Consider the following 27,822-nt stretch of genomic DNA (forward strand, 5'->3'; position numbering starts at 1 on the left):
GGGGCAAGCAACGCTGCGGGAAGATCCCAGGCACTCAGGTCAGACTGGCCAAGTCACCCCGCGCCACACCTTCGCGCAAGTCAAAGGGCGGACTAATTTAACACAAGTCTTTCTGATACAGTCACCGCCTCCAAACTGGATTTCTGAAGGTGGTAGAATTACGTAGCACTTGAGCTGCAGATATTTAAAACTGGAGACTTGCAGGGATCTCTTGTCCTTGATTTCTTTTTCATGTGGGACACCCTGGCCAAAGCCAGCCTCTGTCAGAGACACTGCCAACGAAGGCAGCGCCACAGCGAATTTGCAGAGACCGTTTGTCCTCCCTAAGTGTAGTCCTTGACTAAACTCCACCAGGCAGGAAGCCAGCCAGGGCCCAGCCGTGCCTGTTGAAGTATCTGTCCTTGCCTCTCCTTGTCCAGTTCTCCCAGGGTCCCACAGAACAGCCCACCCCTGGAGCTGGTGTCTAGAATTCCGTACACCATTCCAGGTTTGCCTTCTCACAGAGCTCCCATCCAGGAGTTACCAAGCCCAGGTGAAGGACAAGTGAGAAAGATGCCACAGATGAAACCATGAGGATGAGAGGGTGGAAAACTGTAGCTGAAGAGACAGACATTTTCAGAAGTCACCAAAGGCCAGCGCGGTGGCTCACGCCTGTAATCCCAGCACTTTGGGAGGCCGAGGCGGGCGGATCACGAGGTCAGGAGATCGAGACCATCCTGGCTAACACGGTGAAACCCTGTCTCTACTAAAAATACAAAAAATTAGCCCGGCGTGGTGGCGGGCGCCTGTAGTCCCAGCTACTCGGGAGGCTGAGGCAGGAGAATGGTGTGAACTCGGCAGATGGAGCTTGCAGTGAGCCCAGATCGCACCACTGCACTCCAGCCTGGGCGACAGAGCAGGACTCCGCCTCAAAAAAAAAAAAAAAAAAAAGCAAACAAAAAGGAGCAAGGAGAAATCTCTAATTCTATCTAAACACTTTTCAGAGGGTCACTAGGAACAGAGAGGTCACATGTTTTTCCTGAGCCAGTAGGTCAAAGAGTGCTCTTTAAAAAAAAAAAAAAAAAAAATTTTTTTTTTTACATAAATAGAGACAAGGTTTTGCTATGTTAGCCAAGTTGGTCTTGAACTCCCGGCCTCAAGCAATCCTGCCTTGGCCTCCCAAAGTGCTAGAATTACAGGCGTGAGTCTCCACCTGTCTCAAAGGGCATTCTTTGGAAGCACAGGTCTAGAGGGCCAGCATTAGCTACCTCCTCTACCCCCGTGTTTGTACCGAACTGTCTCTTCTAACCTCTGCAGAAATTTGTGTAGCTTCAGAAATCCATTAGAGACCCCTCCAGAAAGCTGTATAGTGCTACAACCCTTCCGAAACTGTGTCTAGGTATTCATTCAATAAATAATTGAGCATCTACTCTGCCAGTGCAGGATACAAACCCCTCCTTTCAGAGCCTCTAGTTTCTTGAGAGGCCTTCACCTCAAACCAGTATGAACAAATATATTGTCTCAAACACTGCAAAGTGCCGTGAAGCAAGCAACATGATAGGCTTAGCGTAGACAGCCAGGGGGGTAAGACAGAGGAGGGAGCTTGTTAGTGAAAAGTCAGGGGAGATGCTTCATTCCAGACAGAAGGAGCTGTCCCAGGAAGGGCAGAAAAGAGCTTGGAAAAGACCTAGAGCCGAAGCAAAGTGACACAGTAGGATGGAAGGAAATTAAGTTGATGAGGGGAAACACCACGCCACAAGGAGACTGGATCTCACCCCGTGTGCAACGGGGAGCAACAAGATGGTTCTGGACAGCAGGCAGTGACGCTGCCATCCAGTAACACTGAAGAGGAGCCAGTCACCAAGTCCAGGCAAGAGAAGAGGATGGCTCTGCATGGGAGGTCAGGGTGGGTGAAACAGACAGGTACAGGAGCTCCATTTAGAAGGTGGAAGTGAAAGGTGGCGATGTGGCAGCGCATTTGGTTCTAACAGCTGCTTTAAAGGGAGGGATGAGAGGTGACGTTTGGGCTGCAAAAAGTGTAACGCGTGACTGTTTCACTGACAACTTTATTCCTTTTCCAAGTTCAATTCTATAACCCCCATTTCTCTAGATGCCTCTATACAGCTTTCAGGCCTAGAGCTCTGTGAGGAGTGGGATATTACAGTAAAATAATACCTAGGCAATGGTGTTCTCTGAGTGTATGTATAACTGTAAAACGTGTATGAACTCTGGCTCGGCATAGGCAGTGGATGAGCTGATGTAACAGTGCTTTCGTCAGAAAAAGACCTGGCCCCCTCACAAAGATGTCATCGCTCGGTAAAATTCCCCAAGACACGTTATTGGATTCTGAATTGCAACTAATTCAAAGAAGTGAAACGGGCCACACTTCCCATAAGAATAATTCCTGACCTCCACTTTTTATTAAGATGCAGCAAGCAGAAATGTATTTCCCAAGACATGAAAATAATTGAGGGATCATAGAAGAAAAGCATTTAAATGGCATTCCCTTGAAATACTCAATTCACATCAGCTCCCTGGACTCAATGATGTTTACGAAATCAGCAAATTCATCTCTATACTCTATGGCATAATGTAAATGAAGACGGTGTCCACATGTACTACAAAAACTCCAGATAGGGGAACGGACTTACTTTACACTCTTTATCTACCTGGAAACAAGAATTTCTTCCCTAAATGGAAACCATGCTCTGAGACACTAGGTGATTAAGCAGGAACCCATTTATTCACTTATTCCTTTCCCTATTCTGGTATCATTTTTAGTTTAGACCAAGTGACTAAAAATGTAACTAAAGATGTATCCCATGTTCAGAGAAAACTATTTTCCTATCCACTAAGGGCAATCGGGAAGATCTAGACTTGGACGCAAATACCTCTCTGCCTGTCTCCCCACTTTCCCCACCCCTACCCCGGCCGTCCAGTGTGGGAACAGGAAAGACAGCAAGGCGCCTGCCTGGGCTTCCCAGCTGTTTAACATCTGGACTGCTTTTTGGTATCTAATATAAAGAAAGCCACAATGAAAGACAAGTCATTGTTCCAAAGTTGTTTTTTATTTTAAATTTGTTGAAAGAAATAAAATTATATTTAAAAAAATAGAGAAATTTCACAAATTGATGAAAGCCAGGAACAAAAAGAACAAGTTAGTACTTTTTCCTGAGAGGCAGATCTAACAGCTGCAGAGCGGACTTTTTCCTTCCCAGCTTTTGTCAAACAAAACAATTCTCCTATTTCTAAGGCATCAAAAAGCACTGAGTGCGAAATGGGCTGTTCAGATACAAGGTCTCAAGCCCTCTAATGGGGATTAGGAAACGTGAAAAGCTGCTACAATTTCCTCTCCTTTAATACCAAATGTTAAAAACTGTCTATACTTCTACTTGTTATGTAAATTTGAGAATTTCACACTCATGACCTGCATTTCAGACCTGGTCGTGTTTAAAATCTTACTACTTAGTATCTGCAATGACATCCTAACAACTGATTTCAGGGGCCAGCGGCAGGAAGAGCTGCTCTGATCTCACCATTTGCAGCCAAAACCAGCCAAAGCACACCTATCCCAGGAGACTCATCTTATGCAGCTAGAAACTTACGCTAAAGCCTAACTCCTAAACTGCTGGACCTGCCCACAAGGGCAGATCACATCCTAATGGTTCACAGGTCACACACAGAATGAAAGTTACAGAAGTCACCTTACAGTTCCCAAAGCTCTAAATTGATTCACTCCCCACACTTGGTTTCCCTAATTTTATACTGATAAATCTATCAAATTACAATTTCCAACCACTTCAGGAAGACAGACAACACAACGGTTAACATTTTTGTTCTCTGCCTAATTGCTTGCTTGTGCTAAACTTTGCATTTCCATGGGTAACAGCAAAGCTTGAACCCATTTTTCCAAAAGATCCAATCTTGTGTTCTGATTTGAAATACTGAGTACACACCCCTGATGATTTCCCTCAAGTTTCTTTTTCAAGATACTTAAGTCAATTCATATAACTCGTAACCATAAATTCCATGGGGGCATCGAATTCCCAAAGATATTTTTTAGTAAATCAGAGATTGAAATGTCTGTAGCACCTACCACAGGTGCTTATACATTCAAGTGACCTAATGCATCTCCAATTAATTAAATTATGTAATACCAATCAGCTGCTAAGGATCCAGTAGGATCCTGTGGTGTGTCCTGGCTAGTTATTCAAAACATCTCTCATCCTTCATGGGTAGATCCATACTCCAAGGTAAGCTGGTGTTGGACCCTAGAAACCCCCCTCCTGTCTCCTGGCTCTATAGGGAGTTAATAGCCTTCCTGAGACAGCATCTCCTGGGCTCCTGTTTTACATTCAGAAGGGCCTCAGGACTCTAATAAGGGCTTTGCTGAGTTGCTGGACACCATGATGCCTTCTGCCAAGAAATGGCACGGTCAGCACTCTTCCACCAACCAGAGGGTGCAACTTGAGTTTCATTCTGGCTACATCATCCCAAGTCCTAGTATGAAACAGCAACGTGGCCAAAAATGACCATGTTCAAATAAGATACCTGGTAACACAAACTTTTAAATCAGTTATGACTCAGTCTCTCATCTCCAGCCCAGGCACACAAAAAATACACAAATTTGAGCTAGAAGTGTGCTAAGAAAAAAAGAGAAAGAAAACAAACAAAAGAGAAAAGAAAAAACGTTGACAAAGACCATCTAAACTACCAACGCTGACATAAGCCAGACTCTACAGAGTCCCTACTTTAGCAACTGTCATTTTTTATCTCAACAAAAATGTCAATCTCCTGAGTTTTATCAGCATTTTCTAAAATAATTTATGGGACACAAAAGCATATAAATGAATAAACAGAAGCAGTGGTACAAAGTCTGGAAAGTCCACTAATCAGAAAAAGAAATGTCACAAAAACAATATCAAAAGATGTATTTAAGAGAAATAAATTAAAGGTTAAAACCTTACACTTTCAAGTTTTCTTAGACAATTATTTTGGGAGATGGCATGGAGTTGATACACTTCTCTAACAGTCACTTGGTTAAGATCAAATACCAAAATAAGCCTTCAGAATAAATTTTTGACTTTAAAAATAATGGCCCCATGGCAGCTATTTTGAACACAAGAGAAACTACCTTCTGAATTAATATTCCAAACCCTAATTAGTACGTTGTGTCATCAAACTGTTAAGACATTTTGTTTACTAACTTGGCTGTCAAAATTGTATCCAAAAAAACACTTACTTTACTAGCATCTGCACAAACTAAAATTTTGGTACACAAGTTTCTCTACACCACTGAGTTGCGTTTTCAGAATAAAATAATGCCAATCTAAGCGCAAAGGTATCCCAAAAACATAATTCCTATGCTTTAGTTCTATTTTCGTGTTTAATCTATTTGCTTCCTAAATGTTATTTGTATATTTTAAGTCAATTGGGCCACACAATGCCTATAAGATGTGATGAGGTTTCTTTACTTAACCTGACATCACTATTCAAAAACTTGTACTTTTGGGGGAAAACAGTACTAATTATGTTAAAACAAAGTTTATGCCATACATAAAATCACCCCAAATTACTCACTCATTGCTTTCTATAGCTCTATGAATTTATAATACATAATTTAGAAGAAAATTACAAATAGATTACCATAAGTGGCATTCAACTTTTCTCAATCCAATTCAGTCTACCCATTAAAACCAAGAACCTTCTGCATGGCCTGCCAGTTCCCCATTCCTTTTGTCAATTTAAAAAAGAAGCACTTCTTGGGAAGTCAGGATTTATTAAGAACATCGGGATCCCAGATAGTTCTTTTTTATACCATATACCTTAACATTTAGGGGATTTTGATCCCCACAAAAATCTCTATCATTTAAAACCAGATATTCGAATTACAAGGCTACCATTTTTAGCTAATCAACTCTTCAGTGCTGATCCTAGAAAATAACCTTCAATGGGTCTTTGAATCATGGAAAAGGACCACTTTCAGCCACTGACATGAGTGGTGTCAGTGGTCACACCTTTAACGTTCAAGCCACAAGCTGTGAAGTCTGGAAAGGGTGAGGTCTACTGTCCTGCACTGTCGCCATCTGCTGTCGTATTTTCAGTGCTAATGGACTGTACGTTGTCTGCAAGGTTGTGCGCGTGCTCAAGAAACAAATCTTTGAGTACACTTAATTCCTTGGTCAGCAATTTGATTTTTGCTTCCAACCGTTCATTCTCTTCTTTGAGCTGATTGACTCTCTGCAGTGTGTCTTGTGCTTTCTGCTTGCTTTTCAACCGGCTCTTTTTCACAGCCATGTTGTTCCTCTCTCGGCGTTGTCGATACTCATCGCTGTTTCGATCCATGGGCGAGCTCTTTTTGCTCTGCTTGCTGGGAGCCACGGCTTTGCCTCCTCCCCCAGGGCCAGCAGGCACCAGCTGAGGAACCTGCTGTAAGCCGCTGGCATGTGCCTGGGTATGGATAACACTAATTCCGTTCACCCCTGGAGTGCTGTTTTGCTGCGATATCTTGCTCATTTGGGCACTCTCCCTTGCCAACACAGAACAGGTAGAAACGAGAGCAAGGTGATCAATGGTTTCCACGCTAAGCTGCCAAAAAATCTTCACATGTACCTAGTTAAAAAATAAATTGCGTTAAAATGTTTGAAACGACAGGATCAAATGAGATTAAACTTGTATGTACCTAACATCAGGCCAACATTAATTGATTCTGCTGAGAAAAGTCCACAGCAACTGCCAACTGTTGCAATGTTTCTGAAGTCTAAATCATTTCACTTAGAACAGTAAGTCAGTACAGAAGCACCACCAGGCGAAACTCAGCCCACCTGGATCCCTGAGGGCACTGCCCCTCTGCAATTGTTATCAAAAATGGGAGGAAAACAAAAGACTGCCACTAATTAGGTGGCATGTGTGAACTAACAGCACTTGACAATCTGCCAGGGAGAAGCTGCAGCTGACTGTGGTAGGAGAGACACCTGCAATGGAAGAGGGGAAAAGTTTCCATTGTTGGTTCAAGTCAAAACAGAAGGCTGGGGTGGCGTGCCCTGTCTCCAGTGCTCATGAGGAATACCATGCTATCACCTCTGGGGTTCCATGTTCTAATATGCAGAGAGGGAGTCATCGAGGACTTGAGTTCTCTCCCAGAGTTCTCTTTATGGGATATTTTGAAAAAGTAGTTTTTTGCTTTATTTTGTAATGACCTCAAATGATAATTCCACAGTTTAACAAAAGTTACTGAGTGAGTTTCTTGAATTTAGGAGCTCTGACACTCAATTTGCTCCCCATCCCACCAGGCTTGTAAAAAGTGCGTTTTTGTTTCTTGACATAATTAATAAAACATCAAAACACACTCAACCTGAAACCACAAGGAAAGAAACAGAAGCCCTCATAAAGCATCCAAGGAAGTGCAGGTCCTGGGACCCGGGCTGGACAAAGGAGCTGAGCAGCTGCCGTGCCTGTGACCACTTCGCGCTACCAAATGAGCTCGTGTGAGCTCGGAGGACGCACCAGCTCTGAAGCACCCCTGTGCTGCTGCCTGCAGAAATGAAGTCACGGTTTCAAAAACCAGTCACATGTGGATTACTCTGAATCCAATCAAGTCCCTACAGTTGCCCCAAGAAGTGTAAAAGCGTGACTATCCTATCATCAGGAGGCCACTTCAAGATAAACTGACTCAGTTCAGTGAACGGTGTCCACCAAGGAGTCAGGGCACTCTTAGACATTTAGAAAGCAGTGTTAGGAACATAAACCTATCCTGTTCTCTTTCCACAAAACTGCTAAAATTACATCAGTGGAAAAAATCTGGAGTCAGATTTATACAGTGATCCCACAATGAGGGAAAGCTCAGTTAGCCAACACCAGTAGCTACACCCAAACCTTTAGCCAGGCAATTCTGTACACTGTTTATTGATCTCTTTTTAAAAAACATCTTTGCTTTAAAAAGTCCATGTGTCATTACTTTCCATTGTTTTCAAAGCCACACAGCCGACCCTGAGCTAGTAGGTCATCTGTTCTCACTCCAGCACTAAGGCAAGACAGAAAGCATCCCTCCAAACGATGAGGGCTATCCACTCCAAGCCTATCTTCAGTAACAGTTCACAATTTCCCTTGGTCATTATTAGGCTGCCTCATTTCTCTTTCAGTAGAAAAGTGGCTGTTTAGTATTAATCTGAGCCACGCTTAGTGCCACCTAACATTATTATTGCTTATCTATTTGGTGTCAAGTGAGTAGAAGTGCTTGACTCAATTATTAAGAACTTGTTTAACACCTCTCCTGAGACTGTCTTAACAATCATAATCATGTTCACCTTATTTCTCTACTTTTTTATATACCAATTATATTTTAGCCCTTAAAGCTCTCTACAGTCAATGTGGCCATGCTCGGAGACAGCAACGATCCAAAGCGGTAGAGACCAGTGGCCAGGCCACTTCTTGTCTTGGCTGTGGCTCCCCCTATTTTAGTTTGGGTAAATCTCTTTTCTTCCGTGGGCGTCTATTCCCCATATGCAAATGAGGGATGTGGAATAGTAAGACACTTTCCTACAGACAACACACCACGACCTTCAGTCACTAACAGCTTTTATTCACTACAGGGTCCAAGTTCAGCGACGTTCACACCTGTTTCCAAATCCAAAGATACAGGAACAGGGAAGGGCTCTTTCACCTCTGCCTGACTCATCTTGCAAGGTACTAGGCTGAACGTGTGTCATAGGCGAAGTTTTAAAGGTAAGCCCTTTGGCGTGAAAACAGTATTCACGACCCTACAAGCTGGTGAAAATGTAAGAAAGAGAAACTTGGAGATAATCAAAATAACTCCAAGAATGTTTTGTTTAAAAAGTTCTTTAACCATATAAATAGCTCTTAAAGTGAAGAGAAAATTAACCAAGTAAAAAGGGATCAAAGAGCTAAGAGGTTTTACACTGAAAAGGCCACTCTCATTTATGCTTTGTTCCTTCCACACACATTTACTGAACAGCTACAACAGGCAAAAAGTGTTTATTTCAAAGCTGGACATTGAGTCCTAAATTCAAGTCCGGCTCCTCTGTGGACAAACACTATTCCAAAGTTCAGGCTACAGGAAGCAGGGTGGCGCCTGGCTTCCTTCCACGTGAATCACTCAAGTAGGAAACAGCAGGAAAGCTGAAGAGCAATGGCTCTCAAAGTGTGGTCCGTGGACCAGCATCATCATCATCCAGGAACTCTTTAGAAATGTAACTTCTCAGGCTGCCCCAGACTTAGAATTGGAGTTCTAAGAACAGGGCTGAGCAATCTTTCCATAAGGAGACCTCCAAGTAAATTTGATGACACTGAAGTCTGAGGGTCTCTGCTGTTGATTCCCAAGGAATATTGAGAATGGTGGACTAACTGGATAACAGGCTTTGTTTCCATTCAAACTTAATTCAAGTAATGTTCGTTCATGTCAGTCACACTGAAAGCGCACAATGTTAGAATGAATAAAACAAAATCAAATTTTTCTCAAATTTCACCTGGGGAAATAAACCTACTAAGAATTTTCCCAACGCTTTTGTCCCTTTTCTCCACACACCTAGAACCCAATATTCCTCCCCTTGCCCACCAAAATAAATTTTTCACTCAGTTTCCTCAATGAAGGTCAACCTTTCAAAACAGTCATAGATGTTTCTCCTTGGTCCTAACTGTTTAGTCTTTGGGATTTGACAATTCCACCTAAAACAAACCAAAAAACTTCCCATCTACCCTTCCTCTCCATCCCAATCCCATCGAAATCACCTCAGGTCACTATCATCTCTCAGGGACACTGGTCTCTGGTCTAGCCTGCTTCCTCCAACCTCTGTCTCCAGAGCAATGGAACACTCAAACCTGAGTGAGTCACTCTCCTGCTGAAAATTCATCTCTGGCTCCAGTCTACAGGATCAAATCCAAGGTCCTGACCCTCTCTCCTCCCTCACACCACATCTTGACAGTACCAAACCACTATTTGTATCCTAAATGGTCTGTGCTTTCTCTTTTCTTTGGGCATCTGGGAAGATTCGTTCCCTAGGTCTGTCAACTCCAGCCGTGTCGTTTCTCCCTGCGGATCTTCACAGGCATCTACTGCAAGGTCCATGAGGGAGGGGACATCCCCTTTCTGGGAGTACAGAAGTGGGTCACTGGGGCATGAGAAGAACATCAACATCATCTTTCTAACCCAATCCTTTTGAAGTGATTTACAACACACAAAACAAATAGACTGTAAATAAACAACCATTAGGAGCTCATGTTCATTTTTTTCTTTTTTTACTGATAGAGCTAGAAAGCCACAAACGCAGGAGGCCAGTGTACCTATCAATACAACAACCCATGGAACCAGCCCTCCCAAGAACGCACAATACACCTGGAATCGTGGCTACCTGTACTTACCATTACTGTGACCAAGTGAGGCAATCTTAGCCCATAAGACCAAATTCAGCCCCATGAGGTCCTATTTGTCTTTACCAGGGGCTCAGCACATAGTGTTTAATTTCCCAGGGATGAAACCATCTCTCCAAAATCAGACAGCCTTGCGGACAGACATGATGTGCTCTTGAGAATTTAAAGGATATTCTCAACGTTTTGTTTCCCCCTACTTTTTTTAAAAGCAGGTATTAAAAATAACTGAACCAGCCAAGTGTGCCCACCAGAAGCAGGAATCAAGAAGCTGAAATATGCTTCAGCTCCTGGATACCCTGTAATTATTTAGCCTTGTTTACAGCAACTTTTTCCAGAAGCAGAACTGACCTTATGAACGGCTTATCCCAAATACTACTCAAGTGCTAACAGATGACCACATCTTAAACATCAAGAGCTTCTAGATGTAGAATGTCTTCGTAAAGCAAGCCCTTATAGGCTTTTCTTTTAAAATTTTCTCGGGGAGTCACACTTCTATGGGAGAAGTCTGCCTTAAGTGACAGCCTATTCATACAGGCAGTCAATTTTGACACAACTACCAATTTTGGTGTCACCCATCAACACTGAGAGACCTTTCTAAATCTTATACATTTCAGGATGCCAGAATACAGTATAAACCTCAAACAAGAGGAAAATCAAACAGTAAACCTAGGGAAGAGAAGCAACACACCAGCTGCCCTGGAAAACAGGCTCTCCTCCCCCACACACATGTATTTCCATCCTCCGCATCTGGACACCTCTGCTGGCTGTTTGCCCTGCTCCGCTCCCTCCAACCATGCCCGCGAAGTGCTTCATTTCTTCTCTATTCGACCCGTGGGAGTTGCGTGTTCTTCTAAACTACGTTCAACAGTAAAGTGCAGGACATTCAAACAGCTCCACAAAGCAAAATATTATCTCTGCGAAGTCATGCATTTAAAAACTAGTTGCTTTCCCTATTTTATTGATCAGTCTTTGAACTTCTGAACAGATTTTCGATCACCGCAAGCTGAGCCCTTCTAGAAGAGCAGGATTCTAAAGCTCGATTCGGTCCACCTTCTGCTATTCTGGGAACACCCTTCATCCCCAGGGGCCAATGCAAGCCTGGCCGGTCACACCGCCCGTCTCACCGAGAGGGGGCCGGGCTCCGCAGGGGGCATTCCCCGGCCTTTCGCGCGCTCTCGGCCCGCCGCGAGGGGCGCCCCGAGCAGCGCGGGGGTCGACGGGCGGCGCCGCGGCGCTGGGCCGCGGCCAGGAATGAGCTCAGCGTCCCCGCCGCCGGGTGTTGCCGGCAGGTTGCATCAGACGCCGCGCGGCGCCGCCGCCCGCGCCTCCAGCCTCGCGGGGCCTTCCCGGGCCAGCCGGCCTTCTGGGGCCGGGGCTGGGTTTCCCCGAGCCGGGCCCGCGCCCAAGCGAGCGGCCGGCGCCGCCGCGGCCTCCTCCTCCCAGCTCTCAGGGCGCCCGCCGCGGCCTCTTTACCTGCTCCTCCAGCCCGCCTGCCCCCAGGCGGCCTCCACTCCAAGCGGCCCCGCGCGGTGCGGCCCGAGCCGACCCAGGCCTCACAGCCAGCGAGTCAGCGAGGAGGAGCGACGGTTACGAAACCGGCAGCCTCCGCCCGTTCCGCAGCCGCGGCCACCGGCTTCCCCTCGTCGCCGGGTCGCGCGCGCCGTCGCCGCCATCCCGACCAATGGGAGCGCCGGTCTGCGGGAGGCACCGCCTTCTCTCGCGACGAGCACCCCAGCCGACCAATCGTGGGCCGGCTAGCGGAGGGAGGCGGGCACACGGCGGGGGCGTGGATTCCGCGCGGCTGGCCCGGCGGGTGTGGCGGGAGCAGGCGGCTGCTCGCTGCGGCGTCCGCAGTCCCTCGGCGGCTTGCCCGGGCTGGCTGCGGCCCAGTGCTGTGGACGACTCAGGTTCGTGTGGGAGGCTGAAGAGCCGTCGCCTTGTGAAGGCCAGACCTGCCTTTGGAAGCATTTCCTGAGGTGGTTTTGTGAACCACCGGTGACTTTTGGTTTCGCTACGTCCCCTGGGAGCCCCCGCGGCGTCCCTCACAGAGTCTCTCCGAACGGAACGCCCCGCAGGCGGGCTGGCTTTGTCGCCGAAAAACGAGTGGAGGCTGACGCGGTGGCTCCAGCCTGTAATCTCAGCGCCGAGGGAGGCTGAGGCGGGAGAACGGCTTGAGCCCAGGCGGTGGAGACCAGCCTGGACAACATGGCGAGACCCCATCTCTATTACTAATTTTTAAAAAATCGAATGAACCCAAATGTTTCGCACATAGGATTAGCATTGATGTCACATGGGTGAAAGCTGCAGGCTGTGCTTTGTTGTTAGGGTGACATGAAGTGAATTTCTTAAATCGATTTCCCTTGGGTGCCTGAATGGGTGCGAGGTGATCTCTGAAAATGAGCAGCGATCCAGTGTGACTTAAAACTCGCCAGGAAAACCCGAAAGCGTTTTAACACCAGGAAGCAGCAGCTCGCTGGGCGGAGGGCAGAGCTGCCTGATAGGTTTGATTGCTTCCTCTTTAGCAATGGGTATCGTTCAAAAATATTGAGGCTTTGAAAGAGGAAATGTTTCTTCAGAGCCCATGGAACCGGCTCACCCCGTAAGATTGTTTCGAGGAATCAGTAAGATGATAAAGCAATAAATAAAAATTAAAAGGGGTCACAAAAGTGAACAATGGGCCAGGCGCGGTGGCTCAGGCCTGTAACCCCAGCACTTTGCGAGGCGGAGGCAGTTGGATCACTTCAGGTCAGGAATTAGAGACCAGCTTGGGCAACATGGAAAAACCCTGTCTCTACCAAAAATACAAAAGATTAGCCGGGTGTGGTGGCGCTGTGCCTGTGGTCCCAGCTACTCTAGGAGACTGAGATGGGAGGATGGCTTGTGCCTGAGAGGCAGAGGTTACAGTGAGCTGAGATTGAGCCACTGCACTCCAGCCTGAGCCACAGAATGAGACCCTGTCTCCAAAAAAAAAAACAAGGAATAATGCTCACAGATCCGCACTTGGGAGAGTAAGCGTCATCAAAACAAGTGTGTTTCTTCATGTTGGCTCTCAGTATTCTGAGCCGAAAAAGAAACTTTTCTTTTTTTTTTTTTCTTTTTTTTTTTTTTGAGACAGGATCTTGCTATGTTGCCCCAGCTAGAGTGCAATGGCACCGTCACAACTTGATCACAGCTTACTGCAGCCTCGACCTCCTGGTCTCAAGCCATGCTCCCACCTCAGCCTCCCAAGTATATGGGATTATAGGCATGCACCATCACACCCAGCTAATTTTTAAAAAATGTTTTGTAGAGATGAGGTCTCACTATATTGTCCACTCTGGTCTCAAACTCCTGGGCTCAAGTGATCTTTCTGTCTCGGCCTCCCAGATTGCTGGGATTAGGGGCATGAGTAACCAAGTCCTGCCTGAACTTGCTTTGATCATGATTTTAGTAGTATTAAAATAGGATTGTGATTTGTTGCTCACAAAAATCATAATTTTACCCTAAATATTTCCTAATCACTTAAATGTACAAGGGGGCTGGGCGCAGGGGCTCACGCCTGTAATCCCAGCACTTTGGGAGGCCGAGGCGGGCAGATCACCTAAGGTCAGGAGTTTGAGACCACCCTGGAGAACATGGTGAAACGCTGTCTCTACTAAAAATACAAAAATTAGCTGGACGTGGTGGCGGGTGCCTGTAATCCCAGCTACTCGGGAGGCTGAAGCAGAAGAATTGCTTGAACTTGGGAGGCAGAGGTTGGCAGTAAGCTGAGATCGTGCCACTGCACTCCAGCCTGGGTGACAGAGCAAGGCTCCATCTCAAAAAAAAAAAAAAAAAAAAAAAAAGGAAAAGAAAAAAAATGTGTAAGGGAAAAAAAAAGAACTTGTATAGGTGTATTCAGTTATCCTCTGGTTTGCAAACCACTCTGCCAAGCTGTTCCAGCATTGTTTGTATCTGTGTCTGGGCAGGCCTTCTTACACACCCAGCAAGTCTAGTCAGTGCCCAGGACACTCGGGTATTTATTTCCTTTTCAGCTGGTAGCAGGTAGTTTTTTCTTCTACTCAGTTTACAAGTATGCATTTGGTGCCAACTATGCGCTAAGCCGTAGGCTAAGTGCTGGAGATTCAGCGATGAGCAAGACAAACACACAGTCTCTGCCCACATGGAACTTACACTTAGAGCCAGGCAGACAGGCATTTGGTAATTACAGTTTTTCTTTCTGTCACCTAGGCTGGAGTGCAGTGGGACGAGTATGGCTCACTGCAGCCTCGACCTCCTGGGCTCAAGTGATCCTCCCACCTCAGCCTCCCAAGCAACTGGGACTACAAGGCATGTGCCACCATGCTTGGCTAATTTTTGTATTTTTTGTAGAGTTGGGGTTTCACCATGTTACCCAGGCTGGTTTCAAACTCCTGGGGCAAGTGATGCACCCACCTCAGCCTTTCAAAGTGCTAGGATTATAGGCATGAGATACCTCTCCTGGTCCACAATTTTTCAATTACCATTTTCATAGATACTGCAGGAAAGCAGTACAAGATGCTGTGAGAAATCAGAAGGGAACCAGACCGGGTCTGCTGGGTCCGGCGAGGCCTGAAAGATCGACAGGATTTGGCTAGGCAACGCAGAGGACGTAGGTGCAGCAGTCACAGGGAATTCTTGTCTGGGGTCCTGTGACAGGAGAAATTTAAGGCTAAAGTGGCTGAAAGTAAAGTGGAGACCAACAAGATAGGCAGGGCCATGTGGACCCGAGAAGCATTCAGATTTTTACCTAAAAGATGGAAGCTTCAGAAAGATTTGCTGTCTCCATAAGGAAATGAGAACGTGGTAAAGCCTTGGAGGTCTACTATGTAGCTTTTTTACAAGTCACAGGGATCCAAGCCATCACAGTAAAAGAAAAAGTTCCTGCATATCTCTCTGCCTTACTGGTAATCAGTATATATTCTACAAATCCAAAGAATGAGTAGCCTCTATAGCACTGTGGGAAGTTGAGGTGAGAGGATCACTTGAGGCCAGGAGTTCAAGACCAGCTTGGGCAACATAGTTAGACCCCCCCTCATCTCTATTTAATTTTAAAAAATTAAAATAAAAAAACCCCCCTCCAAAGGACTTGGGAAGTAGGATGTCCTGTTCATTGAATATTGTAGCTACCTGACAGCCACTATGATTAACTACATTAGTTACCTAAGATATATGAACTCTAGTGTCCACAGCTTTACCACTTACTAGATATGGAGCCTTGGCCAAATTACTTAACCTCTCTGATATCTGCAAATGGAGAAGACAATAGTGTTGCTCTGAGGATTAAAGGAAATAGTGTGTTAGGCCCCTAAAACAGTGCCTGCTTGGTACATAGTACGACCTCAAAAGTATTAGCTGCATGGCCAGGTAGAGTGGCTCACTCCTGTAATCCCAGCACTTTGGGAGGCTGCAGCTGGAGTGCAATGGCATGATCATAGCTCACTGCAGCCTTGAACTCCTGGGCTCATGCAGTCCTCCCACCTCAGCCTCCCAAGTAGTTAGGACTACAGGCATGCATCACCACATCTGGTTTGTTTTTAAAATTTTTTTAGAGGTGGCATCTCACTATGTTTTCCCAGCCAGTCTCAAACTCCTGGGCTTATGATTCTCCCACCTTGGTCTCCCAGAATACTGGGTGTGATGGGTGGCATGTGCCTATGGTCCCAGCTGTTGAGGAGGCTGAGGTGGGAGGATCACATGAGCCCGGGAGGCAGAGATTGCAGTGAGCCTAGATCGGCCTGGGAAACCAAGTGAGACTCTGTCTCAAAAAAAAAAAAGTGTTAGCTATTATTACCACGATGCTCATACATGATTTATAAACAAATTGCATCCATAGAATCATAGTAGACTAAAACACACTGCAAAATGAGGCCAAGCTGTACTTATACTGCTTTGTTGATTCAGGCACTAAACACACATAATATTGAAGGTCCTGATGTTGACCCTATGTTGTATGCTAAAAGGTGGTTTTTTTTTAAGAGCAGCTCCTTAGTTATCACACCTTATTTCATTTGTTTCCACAAGGTAGAGTGAAGGAAAAATTTAGTAATTTGAATTTTTTGTACTTGAAAGCCAGATCAATAGAAGTTTACTATGCACACTGAAATAAATTAATGTATATTTGGAAAGTTTCTGAAAAACTAATGAGCCAAATTAACCACCTTTGACAGGAGATCTGGACTGTATCTGTAATATTTGAGAGCTGGGAAAATGTCTATCAGAGATTTGAGTTTTAGTTAATATCTTGCAGTATGTTGGTGATAATATGATTATCAATCATTCTGCATTGGTTAAGGCTCTTTGGTTGGAAATAAGTGAAAACCATCCCTGACTAGCCTAAGCATTAAACAAGACCTTGGTGAAAGATGCTAGGCCGCTCCATGAAATACCCAGGTCATGTCAGAACCAAGAACAGATGTCTGTATCTCTGTGTGTGTGTGTGTGTGTGTGTGTGTAAGTGTGTGTATGTGTCTTCCTGTTGATTTCATTATGCTTTCTGCTGGCACATAAACCTTCACATGGCCAATGACAGTCTCAATGTTCACAGCTTCAGTCCCTAAAGAAAGGCCAACTCTCATTTTAAGTTCCTGTTCCGACAGTCCTAGGGGAGGACTCTTGGATTGGCACAGCTGGGTCATGTGCTCATCTAGGAATGATCAAGTGTTAAAAGCAGGTCATGATGGACGAACATGAGGGCAAAATGTAAACCTCCAGTTTTATCTCTGGAAGCACTGTTTGAAATCATAACAGCTGTGATGCTAAATGGCTGTCTTAGGACATCCCCACATCTCATAAGCGTGTCCTGTGGATGATAGCGAAAAATCTGACATGGTCTATGCTTGAGCAGTTGGCAAGTATTGTAAATGTCCATTCTAAAGCACTTTTCAATCTGTCAGATTTCATTATCCCATGAGTTGAGACACGTCATCTGTTTTAAGGATAAGTACATGTCATGTCTGTACACAAAGGTATATGAGCACATGAAAATAGGTACATAACACCTGCACACATGAGGAGGGCTGTATGCATCTGTGCACACACACATAGGTGCCTGTCATCTTTGCACATAGAGATGTGTGCCATCTGGGATCACTTGAGGCCAGGAATTTGAGACCAGCCTGGGCAACATGGCAAAACCCCATCTCTACTAAAAAGACAAAAATTAGCCCGGCATGGTAACGCACGCCTGTAGTCCCAGCTACTCGGGAGGACTGAGGCAGGAGAATGGCGTGAACCCGCGAGGCAGAGGTTGCAATGAGCCGAGATTGCGCCACTGCACTCCAGCCTGGGTGACAGAGTGAGACTCCCCCCCCCCCCAAAAAAAAAAAAAAAACGTCTTTGTGAGGTATGTGACACCAGTCTTTACCAAGGCAGTGTGATGGGTTTTGGAGACAGAACAGAGGGGTGTTGGCTAGCATTGAACCCAGCTCAACCTCCAGTCCTCATCTAGGGAGGATTGACAGTAAGTATTTCATAGAGTTGTTATGAGGATTAAGTAAACCAGCATGAAAAGGAGCTAGCATAGTGCCTGGCACATAGGAGGCACAAAATAAGTGTTTTCTAGTGTGTCCATCCAATAATAATTTGCTACATAGGAGCCTGTTGTTGGTTTCTAATACCATTCTCCAATAACAGGAGCCGGCCCCTTACAGAAGTGGCTGATTCTAGGGCTGGGGCAGGAAATACACATGGTGAGCCTGGAACATCTTGCAGTGCCAGAAAGTAAGGAAGTCCTCAGAAAGTCAAGCAATTGAGGAGGTGTGTCTCAGTCAGCTGAGGCTGCCATCACAAAATACCATAGACTTGAGGGTATAAACAACACAACTTTGTTTCTCATGGTCTAGAGGCTAGGAAGTCCAAGATCAAGGTGCTGGCGAGGTAAATTTTACTCTGAAGCCTCTTCTCTTGGCTTGGAGGTAGCTGCAGTCTCCCCATATGCTCACATGATCTCTTCTTTGTGCACTTGTTGGGGAGTCGGTGTGGGGAGAGACTGAGATCTCCAGTGTGTCTTCATATAAGGGTATTAATCCCATCCCGAGTGCCTCACCCCATGACCTCATCTAAACCCTGGTTACCTCCCAAAGACCCCATCTCCAAATACCATCACATGTGGGGCTTCAACATATGAATTTGGGGAGAAATATACATTCCATCCATAAGACTATATCAAAGGGCCACAGGAGCCAAATGAAAGTGCCCCCACTGCTCAAAGCTGGAACTATTTGAGTGGCAAAACAAATAACGTAGTATTGGATTATAGCCAGTATGAGATGAATATCCATGAGTCCCTACAGATTTTAATAAATGATGGAATAAATGGCAGAGAAGAGGCAAATCTCCCATGTGGAACTCCGAATAATTGACAGTCAGGCCCTCAGGCTAGAGAGCTATACTCCCTGATTCTTAACCGTGGGCTACACATAGTGACTTCCTTTCGAAGCGTAGAATATGGAGGAGAAGAAAGAGTAACTTTATGGTAGAGAAACCTGACAAAGACTAGCAGGTGATCGAAGTCCACATCAGCAGTCATAAACCGTGTTGATAGCAAGTATCCTTGATTAAGATAAGATGAAAATGGCCCTTTACCCTTTGGTCTTCCTCCTGAGAACTCATAACCCCAGTCTAAGAAAAACACCAAATTCCAACAGAGCAGCATTTTGTAAAATACCTACCTAAGACTCCTCAAAACTGTCAAGGTCATCAAAACAAGGAAAGTCAGACAAAGTATCACAATCTAGAGCAGCAGTCCCCAACCTTTTTGGCACCAGGAACCAATTTCATGGAAGACAGTTTTTCCATGGATGGGAGGCAGCAGGAGAGGAGAGATCATTTCGCGATGCAACTGTCCTACCTCAGATCATCAGGCATTAGAGTCTCATAAGGAGCATGCAACTGAGAGCCTTCGCATGCACAGTTCACAATAGGGTTCGCGCTCCTGTGAGATTCTAATGCCGCTGCTGATAAGACAGGAGGCAGAGCCCAGGCAGTAACACTTGCTTACCCGCCACTCACCTCCTCCTGGGCAGCCCAGTTCCTAACAGGTCTGTGGCTCAGGAAATAGGGACACCTGGTCTAGAGGATCCTAAGGAGACATGATGACTAAATGTGATGTGGTATCCTAGATGGGATCCTGGAACAGAAAGAGGATTTAGAAACTAAGGAAATCCAGATTTAAAGTATGGGCAATATTTAATAATGGACTTCAGTTAATGATAACGTATCAATATATCTTCATTAACTATAACAAATATATGAATGTAAGGTGTGAGTAATAGGTGAAACTGGGAAATCTATACTGCCTTCCCAATTTTTTATAAATCTTAAGTTGTTTGAGTCGTGCACAGTGCCCGTAATCCCAGCACTTTGGGAGGCTGAGGCGGGAGGATTGCTTGAGGTCAAGAGTTTGAGACCAACCTGGCCAACATAGTGAGGCCCCATCTCTACAAAAAAAAAAATTAAAAATTAGCCAAGCATGGTGGCATGTGCCTGTGGTCCCAGCTACTTGGAAGGCTGAGGTGGGAGGACGGCTTGAAGCCTGGAAGGTGGAGGCTGCAGTGAGCTGCAATAGCGCCATCACATTCCAGCCTGGGCAACAGACCAAGACCTTGTCTCTTACAATAATTAATTAAAAATAAAATAGTTCTGAGAAATTTTTTTAAGTATTTGGGATGCATTGTAGTCTTAACATTAACCTAAAACAGTACTGTTTTAAAACATTAACAGCCCGGGCCAGATTTTAGCCAAGTGGGTAAAGAAGAACGCAGCAGAAGAGCCTCAGGCTCCACTCCGTCCCTCAGTCCACGAGTGGTGACTGTGCTTCTGCTGGGCAAACCCAAATCATGCAGAGAAATGGAGCAGAGAGGGAGAGAAGATCTACAGGAGCTCCTCCAGGAGGAGAGAGGGGTAGAAAGAAGGAAGGGGAGGTGGAGGGGTCCACTTTGAGACTGTAGGGTAACGGAGAAGCCCAGGACACCATCTTTGGGCCTAGTAGGAGAAGCCCCATCCTCAGCTGAAGGTCCAGACACCAGGTCAACCCCTAGAAGTCACAAGACTGAGCTGAGAAGGAAATGAAAAGCTTCCCAGACCGAGGGACATGGTTGTCCCTGGCACTCATTCTCCCATTCTCTTTCATCTGTCTCAGTCAATAGATGTTGATTGAATTCCTGCTCTGAGCCAGGCCCGGTCCCAAGTTCTGGGAGTTCTGTGAGGACCAAACCAAGGGGCTGGGGAGGGGGGCAGTGGGGAGCTGGTGCCCAACAGATGAGACAGGGCCAAGGAGACACAGCCAGGCTGGGTGGGCTTGTGGTCTAGAATCCCTGTGCTTAGCGTCAGGAATCTGCGTCCACTCCTAGGCTGCCGTGACTGCTCCTTTTTCATTTTATTTTTCATTTAGATTCCCACGGTAATAATCAGTTATTGTGTCAGCCTCAACTGGGATTCATATTGACTTGGATTTGGCCGGTGGAGTCACCAATCTATTTGCATAAATATTGGGGTTTTGTCTGGAAGAGGAAGGTGGAGTTGTTTTTCCTTTGCAGAGGTTTCTGGGGGAAAACTGAGGTAAAGAAGAAACTGGGATTTGGGGAGAGACAAGTGCTGTTTTGTAGTCCTTACAAAGAGAGTGACTTTCCCCCCACCTCCGTGAATGATCCCCTGTCCCTTCAGCCAAGTGGGAACTGGAGTGAACACAGAAACCACTTTGATGCCTCTAGGAAGTGATTCTTGTAAAAACCAAGAATCAGTGCCCTTGGCATAGGGGTATCAACTTTGTGAAGAAGGAGCTGAAGCGGAGGCTCTACTGAGGCCCTCAGGAGACTTTGGGGGCCTTAGATATGAATGGCCTGGGTACATTACGGGCGGTGCCCAGGAACTCACTAAGGCCGGGCACCCTTAGAAACACTTTGTGGTGGAGGTCGGAGCATTTGTTCTATTACAGTGAAAAAGATCCAACTGCACCCATAGGTGGGAAGCCCCGGGCCAACATGAGAGCCAAAAGAGCAAATGAAACATTCCAGCTTAATCTTGGTTAGAACGATGGATGAAACTAAAAGTCTCAGCAGCCAGAATGGCTTGTGAGAGCAGAGTGTGTCTAGGGCAGAGGGAAGTGGGAGAGGGAAGGAGTAAGATTCTTCCTTCTAGGGCGAGGGAGTTGGAGGACGACCAAGAAAAGCTGGAAATGCCCACCTCATTCTGATGTGCCATCTGGTGGGCCATTTCCTCCCAATTCCATGTACCCAAATCCTTCCCGTTCCCCAAACTGCAGTCTCAGTCCTGGCCTGTGCATATAATTTGTTCTTATGGAGAAGATTCTCTCTCTCTCTCTCTCTCTCTCTCTCTCTCTCTCTCTCTCTCTCTCTCTCTCTCTCTGTGTGTGTGTGTGTGTGTGTTTGTATGTGTGTGTGTGCATGCTTTAGAGACAGGGTCTTGCTCTGTCACTCAGGCTGGAGTGCAGTGACACCATCATGGCCTGCTAGTATAGCCTTGACCTCCTGGGCTTACGAGTTAAGAAAGCCCCCTGTTTCAGTCTCCCTAGTAGCTGGGACTACAGTTGTGGACCACCATGCCTGGCTAATTTTTCAAATTTTGTAAAGACAGGGTCTCACTGTGTTGCCAGGCTGGTCCTGAATTCCTAGGCTCAAGTGATCCTCCCACCACGCCTGCTGGGATTACAGGCGTGAGCCACTGCGCTTGGCAAGACTCTGTTGTGTATATGTATTACTGTGCTATGTATCTATGAGACTTTAGAAAACACAGCCGGGGAAATGGGTCCCTCTAACCTGAATGTGGGATCTAGGAGGCACACAATGACCTCCGCTACAATCCACCTCTTGCATCACGTCACTCGGATCCACTTCTTACTTATAGTTAGTAAGTTAATCCCATCAGTGAACAGCTTCTCCAGGATTCTGGATGGCCTCCTTTCCTGGAGAAGCCTGCAAGAGGACAGCTAGTGGGATGAAGGATGAACGGCAGCCCCTACTGCTACAGCTGACCTCAAAGCTATAGCTGGTTTTCATCATCTGCCTCCCCTACTACCCATTCTAGATTCCCTCACCATTGGCTAGCACACCTCTCCTGGTCTAAGTAGTTCACCTGTGGGGTGACCCACACCTTCATCTCTGAGAAATGTGCATGCTTTGTTACCATGTCCTTCTCAAGCCTTGGCTGCTGCACCTGTTCATTTACCATGAAAATTGGGCAGGAGATCGTATCTGTAAAAGAAGTATAGGAAGAATAAACCAGAGGCTAATGAGATGGTTACCTACAAGAGGTATATAAGAACTGGTAGAAACAGTGGGAGAGTTGCCAGACGTGGTGGCTCACATCTGTAATCCCAGCACTTTGGGAGGCCAAAGCAAGAGGATCACTTGAGGCCAGGAGTTTGAGACCAGCCTGGCCAACATAGCAAGACCTTGTATCTACAAAACATATTTAAAAATTAGCTGGGCGCGGTGGTGCACCTGGAAGACACCATCTTAATCAAGTGATCACAGTTCACATCACCAGCAATAAAACACGGAGACATCACAGACTCCCTGCTGCAATGTACCAAGAAGTACACAGTCTCACTCCCATGGCATTCTTACCAAATACACAGTCTCAATCTGATCATGAGGAAATATCGTAGAAACTCAAGCTGAGGAACATTCTATGAAATAACTGCCAGTACTGTTCAAAAATATCATCATGAAAAATGAAGAAAGGCTGAGAAACTGCTCCATAGTGGAGGAGATGAAGGGGACACGACAACAATGCTCCATAGGCTGCTAGAATGGATTCTGGAACAGAAAGGACATCAGTGGGAAAATGAGAAAATCAGATTGGATCTGTAAGTCTGTTAATAGTATTATGTCAATGTTATTTTCCTTAATTTTTTGTCTGTCTTCTTTTTTTCTTTGGTGGGTTTGGGTTTTTTGGTTCTGTTTGTTTGTTTGTTTGAGTCAGGGTCCTGCTCTGTTGCCCAGGCTGGAGTGCAGTGGGGCCATTGTGGCTCTCCTGGGTTCAAGTGATCCTCCCACCTCAACCACCCAAGTAGCTGGGGCTACAGGCATGTGCCACCACACCTGGCTAATTTTTAAAATTTTTATAGATACGGGGTTTTACTATGTTGCCCAGGCTGGTCTCAAACTCCCAGGCTCAAACAGTCCTCCTGCCTCAGCCTTCCAAAGTGCCGGGATTACAGGTATGAGCCACTGCGCCTGGCCAATGTTATTTTCCTGCTTTTGATCATTGTTCCATGGTAAGATCAGCTTTTGCTGGGAGTGGGAAATGGAAGTAGCCTTGTGCTGAAGAGACAGGCACGCCCCCCACCTCACCACACTGTACTAGGTAGGGTTATACATAGCACTGGTTACCATGGCAGAGAACAGGAGATAAGTCTTCCAAGACACACAAGACAATATGAAACAATTCTCTAATGAGCACCCAACCCCTGCCCCAAGGTTCTCACAGAGATTAGCAAGCAAGTTGCTCCCCCATGAGACAGGAATCTGCCACAAGGAGGTTACTTCATCTTTTTTTTTTTTTTTTGAGACGGAGTCTCGCTCGGTCGCCGGGGCTGGAGTGCAGTGGCCGGATCTCAGCTCACTGCAAGCTCCGCCTCCCGGGTTTACGCCATTCTCCTGCCTCAGCCTCCCGTAGCTGGGACTACAGGCGCCCGCCACCTCGCCCGGCTAGTTTTTTGTATTTTTTAGTAGAGACGAGGTTTCACAGTGTTAGCCAGGATGGTCTCGATCTCCTGACCTCGTGATCCGCCCGTCTCGGCCTCCCAAAGTGCTGGGATTACAGGCTTGAGCCACCGCGCCCGGCCGAGGTTACTTCATCTTGACTTCAGAGTCAAAAAAGATACATGAAACAATTGATAGAGTTGATTGCATAAGTACTCAGATCTTCTGGGTAGAAAAATACACCATAAATAAAATTAGCCACAAATGGGAAACGAGAAATATTTGCAACCTATACCAAAGTATAAATAGCGTTATTGTACAAGAAACTCTTAAAAACCAAAAATCAAAAGATGAACACAATTTTTAAAAGGGCAAAAGACATGAGCAAACATTTCACAAAGAAATACCAATGGTCTGAGACGAAAAAATATGATCTCATCACACAAATGCAAATTAAATCAATGAGATAGCATATTTTATCTATCTGATTATAAATCATCAAAAAAAGTATTAACACCTGGTGTGAGAGAGAAGGTAAGAAAACTGGCACTTCCGTATATGGTCAGTTGGAAAGTAATTTGATAAAATCTTCCTGGAAGGACACTTGACAATTTGCAATAAAAACCCTCAAAATGTGCATACCTTTTGACCTAGCTATTCCAATTCAGTCATTTATTCTAAGAAAATTATTATACATGCAAAGATACAAGGAAGTGAATTATATTGTTGTTTACAATAGCAGAATGAGAGGTTCTATCTAAATGTCCAAGTGAAGGAGCCCCAGACAACAGTGACCAAATCCTCAAAATCAACAAGAAGAAATGAAGAGATGTTTGAAAGAAAAGATTTGCCTAAGGTGGGTAATTGCCTTAAAGTGAAAGGATTATGGCGGAGTCTATTACTGAATTTGTTTTTGTTTTTTTTTATTCCTTGAGGAAATCATGACTAAATGTCTTGTTGGATGGATTACACTGTAATTTGACCATCAGTGCATAAAACTCTATCCACCCCCACCTGATCTCAGGTATGGATGAAAAATGTTCTCCTCTGGGCTGTCTGTTACTTGAACAAAACCAAGATTAATTACTTGTGTCCCTTCTTTCAGAAAGAGATACACACTTAGCTTTGAATGAAATATACATATGTTTCTGGTTGCCGGCTCTTAAGTAATTCTGAAGTAAGAGTTTTATGCTTTTAAGTTAAAAGCATAAAAGGTTTTAAGTTAAAACCATCTTAAGTTAAAAGTTTTAAGTTAAATATATTGATCTTCAGATCAATTTTATGAGATTCACTCTTCTATACAAATTAAATTGATACCAAATCTTACATAGAATTTTCTTGTTTTTAATAACGACTGAGGTCGGTTCCAGGCAGGAGTCTGGGGAGTGCAGCAGCCATGGCCAGCCACCTTGTGCTCAACAATGGCTCCAATGGCGCCAAGATGCCCATCCTGGGGCTGCGCACCTGGAAGTCCCCTCCAGGCCAGGTGACTGAGGCCGTGAAGGTGGCCATCAACATCGGGTACCGCCACATTGACTGTGCCCACGTGTACCAGAATGAGAATGAGGTGGGGGTGGCCATTCAGGAGAAGCTCAGGGAGCAGGTGAAGTGCGAGGAGCTCTTCATCATTAGTAAGCTGTGGTGCACGTACCATGGGAAGGGCCTGGCGAAAGGAGCCTGCTAGAAGACCCTCAGCAGCCTGAAGCTGGACTACCTGTACCTCTACCTTATTCACTGGCTGACTGGCTTTAAGCCTGGCAAGGAATTTTTCCCATTGGATGAGTCAGGCAGTGTGGTTCCCAGTGACACCAACATTCTGGACACATGGGCGGCCATGGAAGAGCTGGTAGATGAAGGGCTGGTGAAAGCTATTGGCATCTCCAACTTCAACCATCTCCAGGTGGAGAGGCTCTTAAACAAACCTGACTTAAAGTATAAGCCTGTAGTTAACCAGATTGAGTGCCACCTGCACCTCACTCCGAAGAAGTTAATCCAGTACTGCCAGCCCAAAGGCATCGTGGTGACCACCTACAGCCCCCTTGGTACTCCCAACAGGCCCTGGGCCGACCCTGAGGAAGTTCCCTCTTGGGGGATCCCAGGATCAAGGCGATTGCAGCCAACCACAATAAAAAAAAAAAACAGCCTAGGTCCTGATCTGGTTCCCCATGCAGAGGAACTTGGTGGTGATCCTCAAGTCTGTGACACCAGAACTCATTGCTGACAACTTTAAGGTCTTTGAGTTTGAACCGGGCAGCCAGGGTATGACCACCTTACTCAGCTACAACAGGAAATGGAGGGTCTGTGTCTTGGTGAGGTGTGCCTCCTACAAGGATTACCCCTTCCATGGAGAGTTTTGAAGCTGTGGATGGCTGCTCATCCCTAAGTGACCTATACCTGTGTTTCCTGCCTCATTTTTTTCCTTGCAAATGTAGTATGGCCTATGTCACTCAGCAGTGGGATAGCAACCTGTAGAGTGGCCAGCGAGGGCGTGTCTAGCTTGATGTTGGATCTGAAGAGCCCTGTCAGTAGAGTAGAAGTCTCTTCCAGTTTGTTTTGTCCTCCTTTTTGCCCCTCTGGGGAAAGTACAACCTGAATACCCTTTTCTGACCAAAGAGAAGCAAAATCTACCAGGTCAAAATAGTGCCACTAACAGCTGAGTTTTGGCTGCTTGGAACTGTAATCCTTTCAGCAAGACTTCTCTTTGCCTCAGATAAAAAGTATTTTTGTGGAAAAAAAATAAGGACCAACACAGTGAAATATATGTTAAAATATAAAACATTTTTTAAAAAAGAGCTTCTTATTACAAAAAGTATGAACAACTTTATGATAGTAACAAAAGCTTCTATTTTTAAAAGCCCTTTGTATTTATAGAAAGCATATATTTACATGTATTCTTTGTAACACTGTATTTGAATGTTGTGGACTCAGAAACTTGCAAAAAATCCAAAATTATAAATACCATAGAAAATCATCATAAAAAGTTGCAGACAGGTAAAAATATGATGTTCATGGATGTTCACAGGTCAACAGATAAAATATAGTATATACACACAATAGAATACTATGCAACCTTAAAAAGGAAGGAGATCCCATCACACGCCACAACCTGGATAAACCTTGAGTAAAATAAGCCAGGTATAAAAGGACAAATACCAAACAATTTCAGTATGGAAGGTATTAACACAGTCAAATTCACAGAGGCAGTAGAATGGTGGTTACCAGGGTCTGGGACAGGAGAGAAATGGGGAATTGTTTAGTGGGTACAGAGTTTCAGTTCTGCAAGATGAAAAGGTTCTGGAGTTCTGCTTCACAACAATGTAAATACACTTAACACTACTGAACTGTATACTTAAAAATAGCTAAGATGGTACATTTTATGGTATGTGTTTTTACCACTATCAGATGAATGAATGAATGAATAGCTTTAGTTAAAAAAAAAAAAAAAAAAAAAAGGTTACAGGTGATGCTGAGTTCTGTGGCTAATAGAGGAGCTATTCATTCATTCATTTCTGATAGCCATAATCCATCTTCTGTGTGATAGGCACTTTGCTAAATGTTGGAGTTAAATGATAATTAAGAAATGACCCCATTTGTCAAAGTGTTTTCCATCTAGTTGGAGAGAGAGAGAAGTAACAGTGTAAGGAATGTTCCACGTAGTGGGAATAAGTACTGGGTGCCGGGAAAATACAAAGTGGGGGTGTTTCATGTGGTCTTGGAGTGGGGGAAGGAGTGGTAGGGTGGTCGCTCGCGTCTTCTTGCTGGAGTACTGAAGGTGAGCAGCAGCTAGCCAGGC

The 27,822-nt window shown here is 45.2% G+C and overlaps 1 protein-coding gene and 1 pseudogene across 2 annotated transcripts; one reads left to right on the forward strand and one right to left on the reverse strand.

Moving 5' to 3' along the window:
- Positions 1 to 3,025: 3,025 nt before the first annotated feature.
- Positions 3,026 to 12,401, reverse strand: CEBPG (CCAAT enhancer binding protein gamma). Its single transcript, XM_010359607.2, has 2 exons — positions 11,839 to 12,401; positions 3,026 to 6,591 (listed from the first exon to the last, which is right to left on the reverse strand). The coding sequence occupies exon 2, from the start codon at positions 6,493 to 6,495 to the stop codon at positions 6,043 to 6,045; it is 453 nt and encodes a 150-aa protein (XP_010357909.1). The 5' UTR covers positions 6,496 to 6,591; positions 11,839 to 12,401; the 3' UTR covers positions 3,026 to 6,042.
- Positions 12,402 to 25,425: 13,024 nt separating this feature from the next.
- Positions 25,426 to 26,757, forward strand: LOC104659547 (annotated as a pseudogene). Its single transcript, XR_747604.1, has one exon. The product of XR_747604.1 is annotated as an aldo-keto reductase family 1 member B1 pseudogene (transcript).
- The last annotated feature ends 1,065 nt before the right edge of the window (positions 26,758 to 27,822 follow it).

The sequence above is a fragment of the Rhinopithecus roxellana genome, chromosome 12 (genome assembly GCF_007565055.1).
Source record: "Rhinopithecus roxellana isolate Shanxi Qingling chromosome 12, ASM756505v1, whole genome shotgun sequence".
Classification (NCBI taxonomy): Eukaryota; Metazoa; Chordata; class Mammalia; order Primates; family Cercopithecidae; genus Rhinopithecus; species Rhinopithecus roxellana.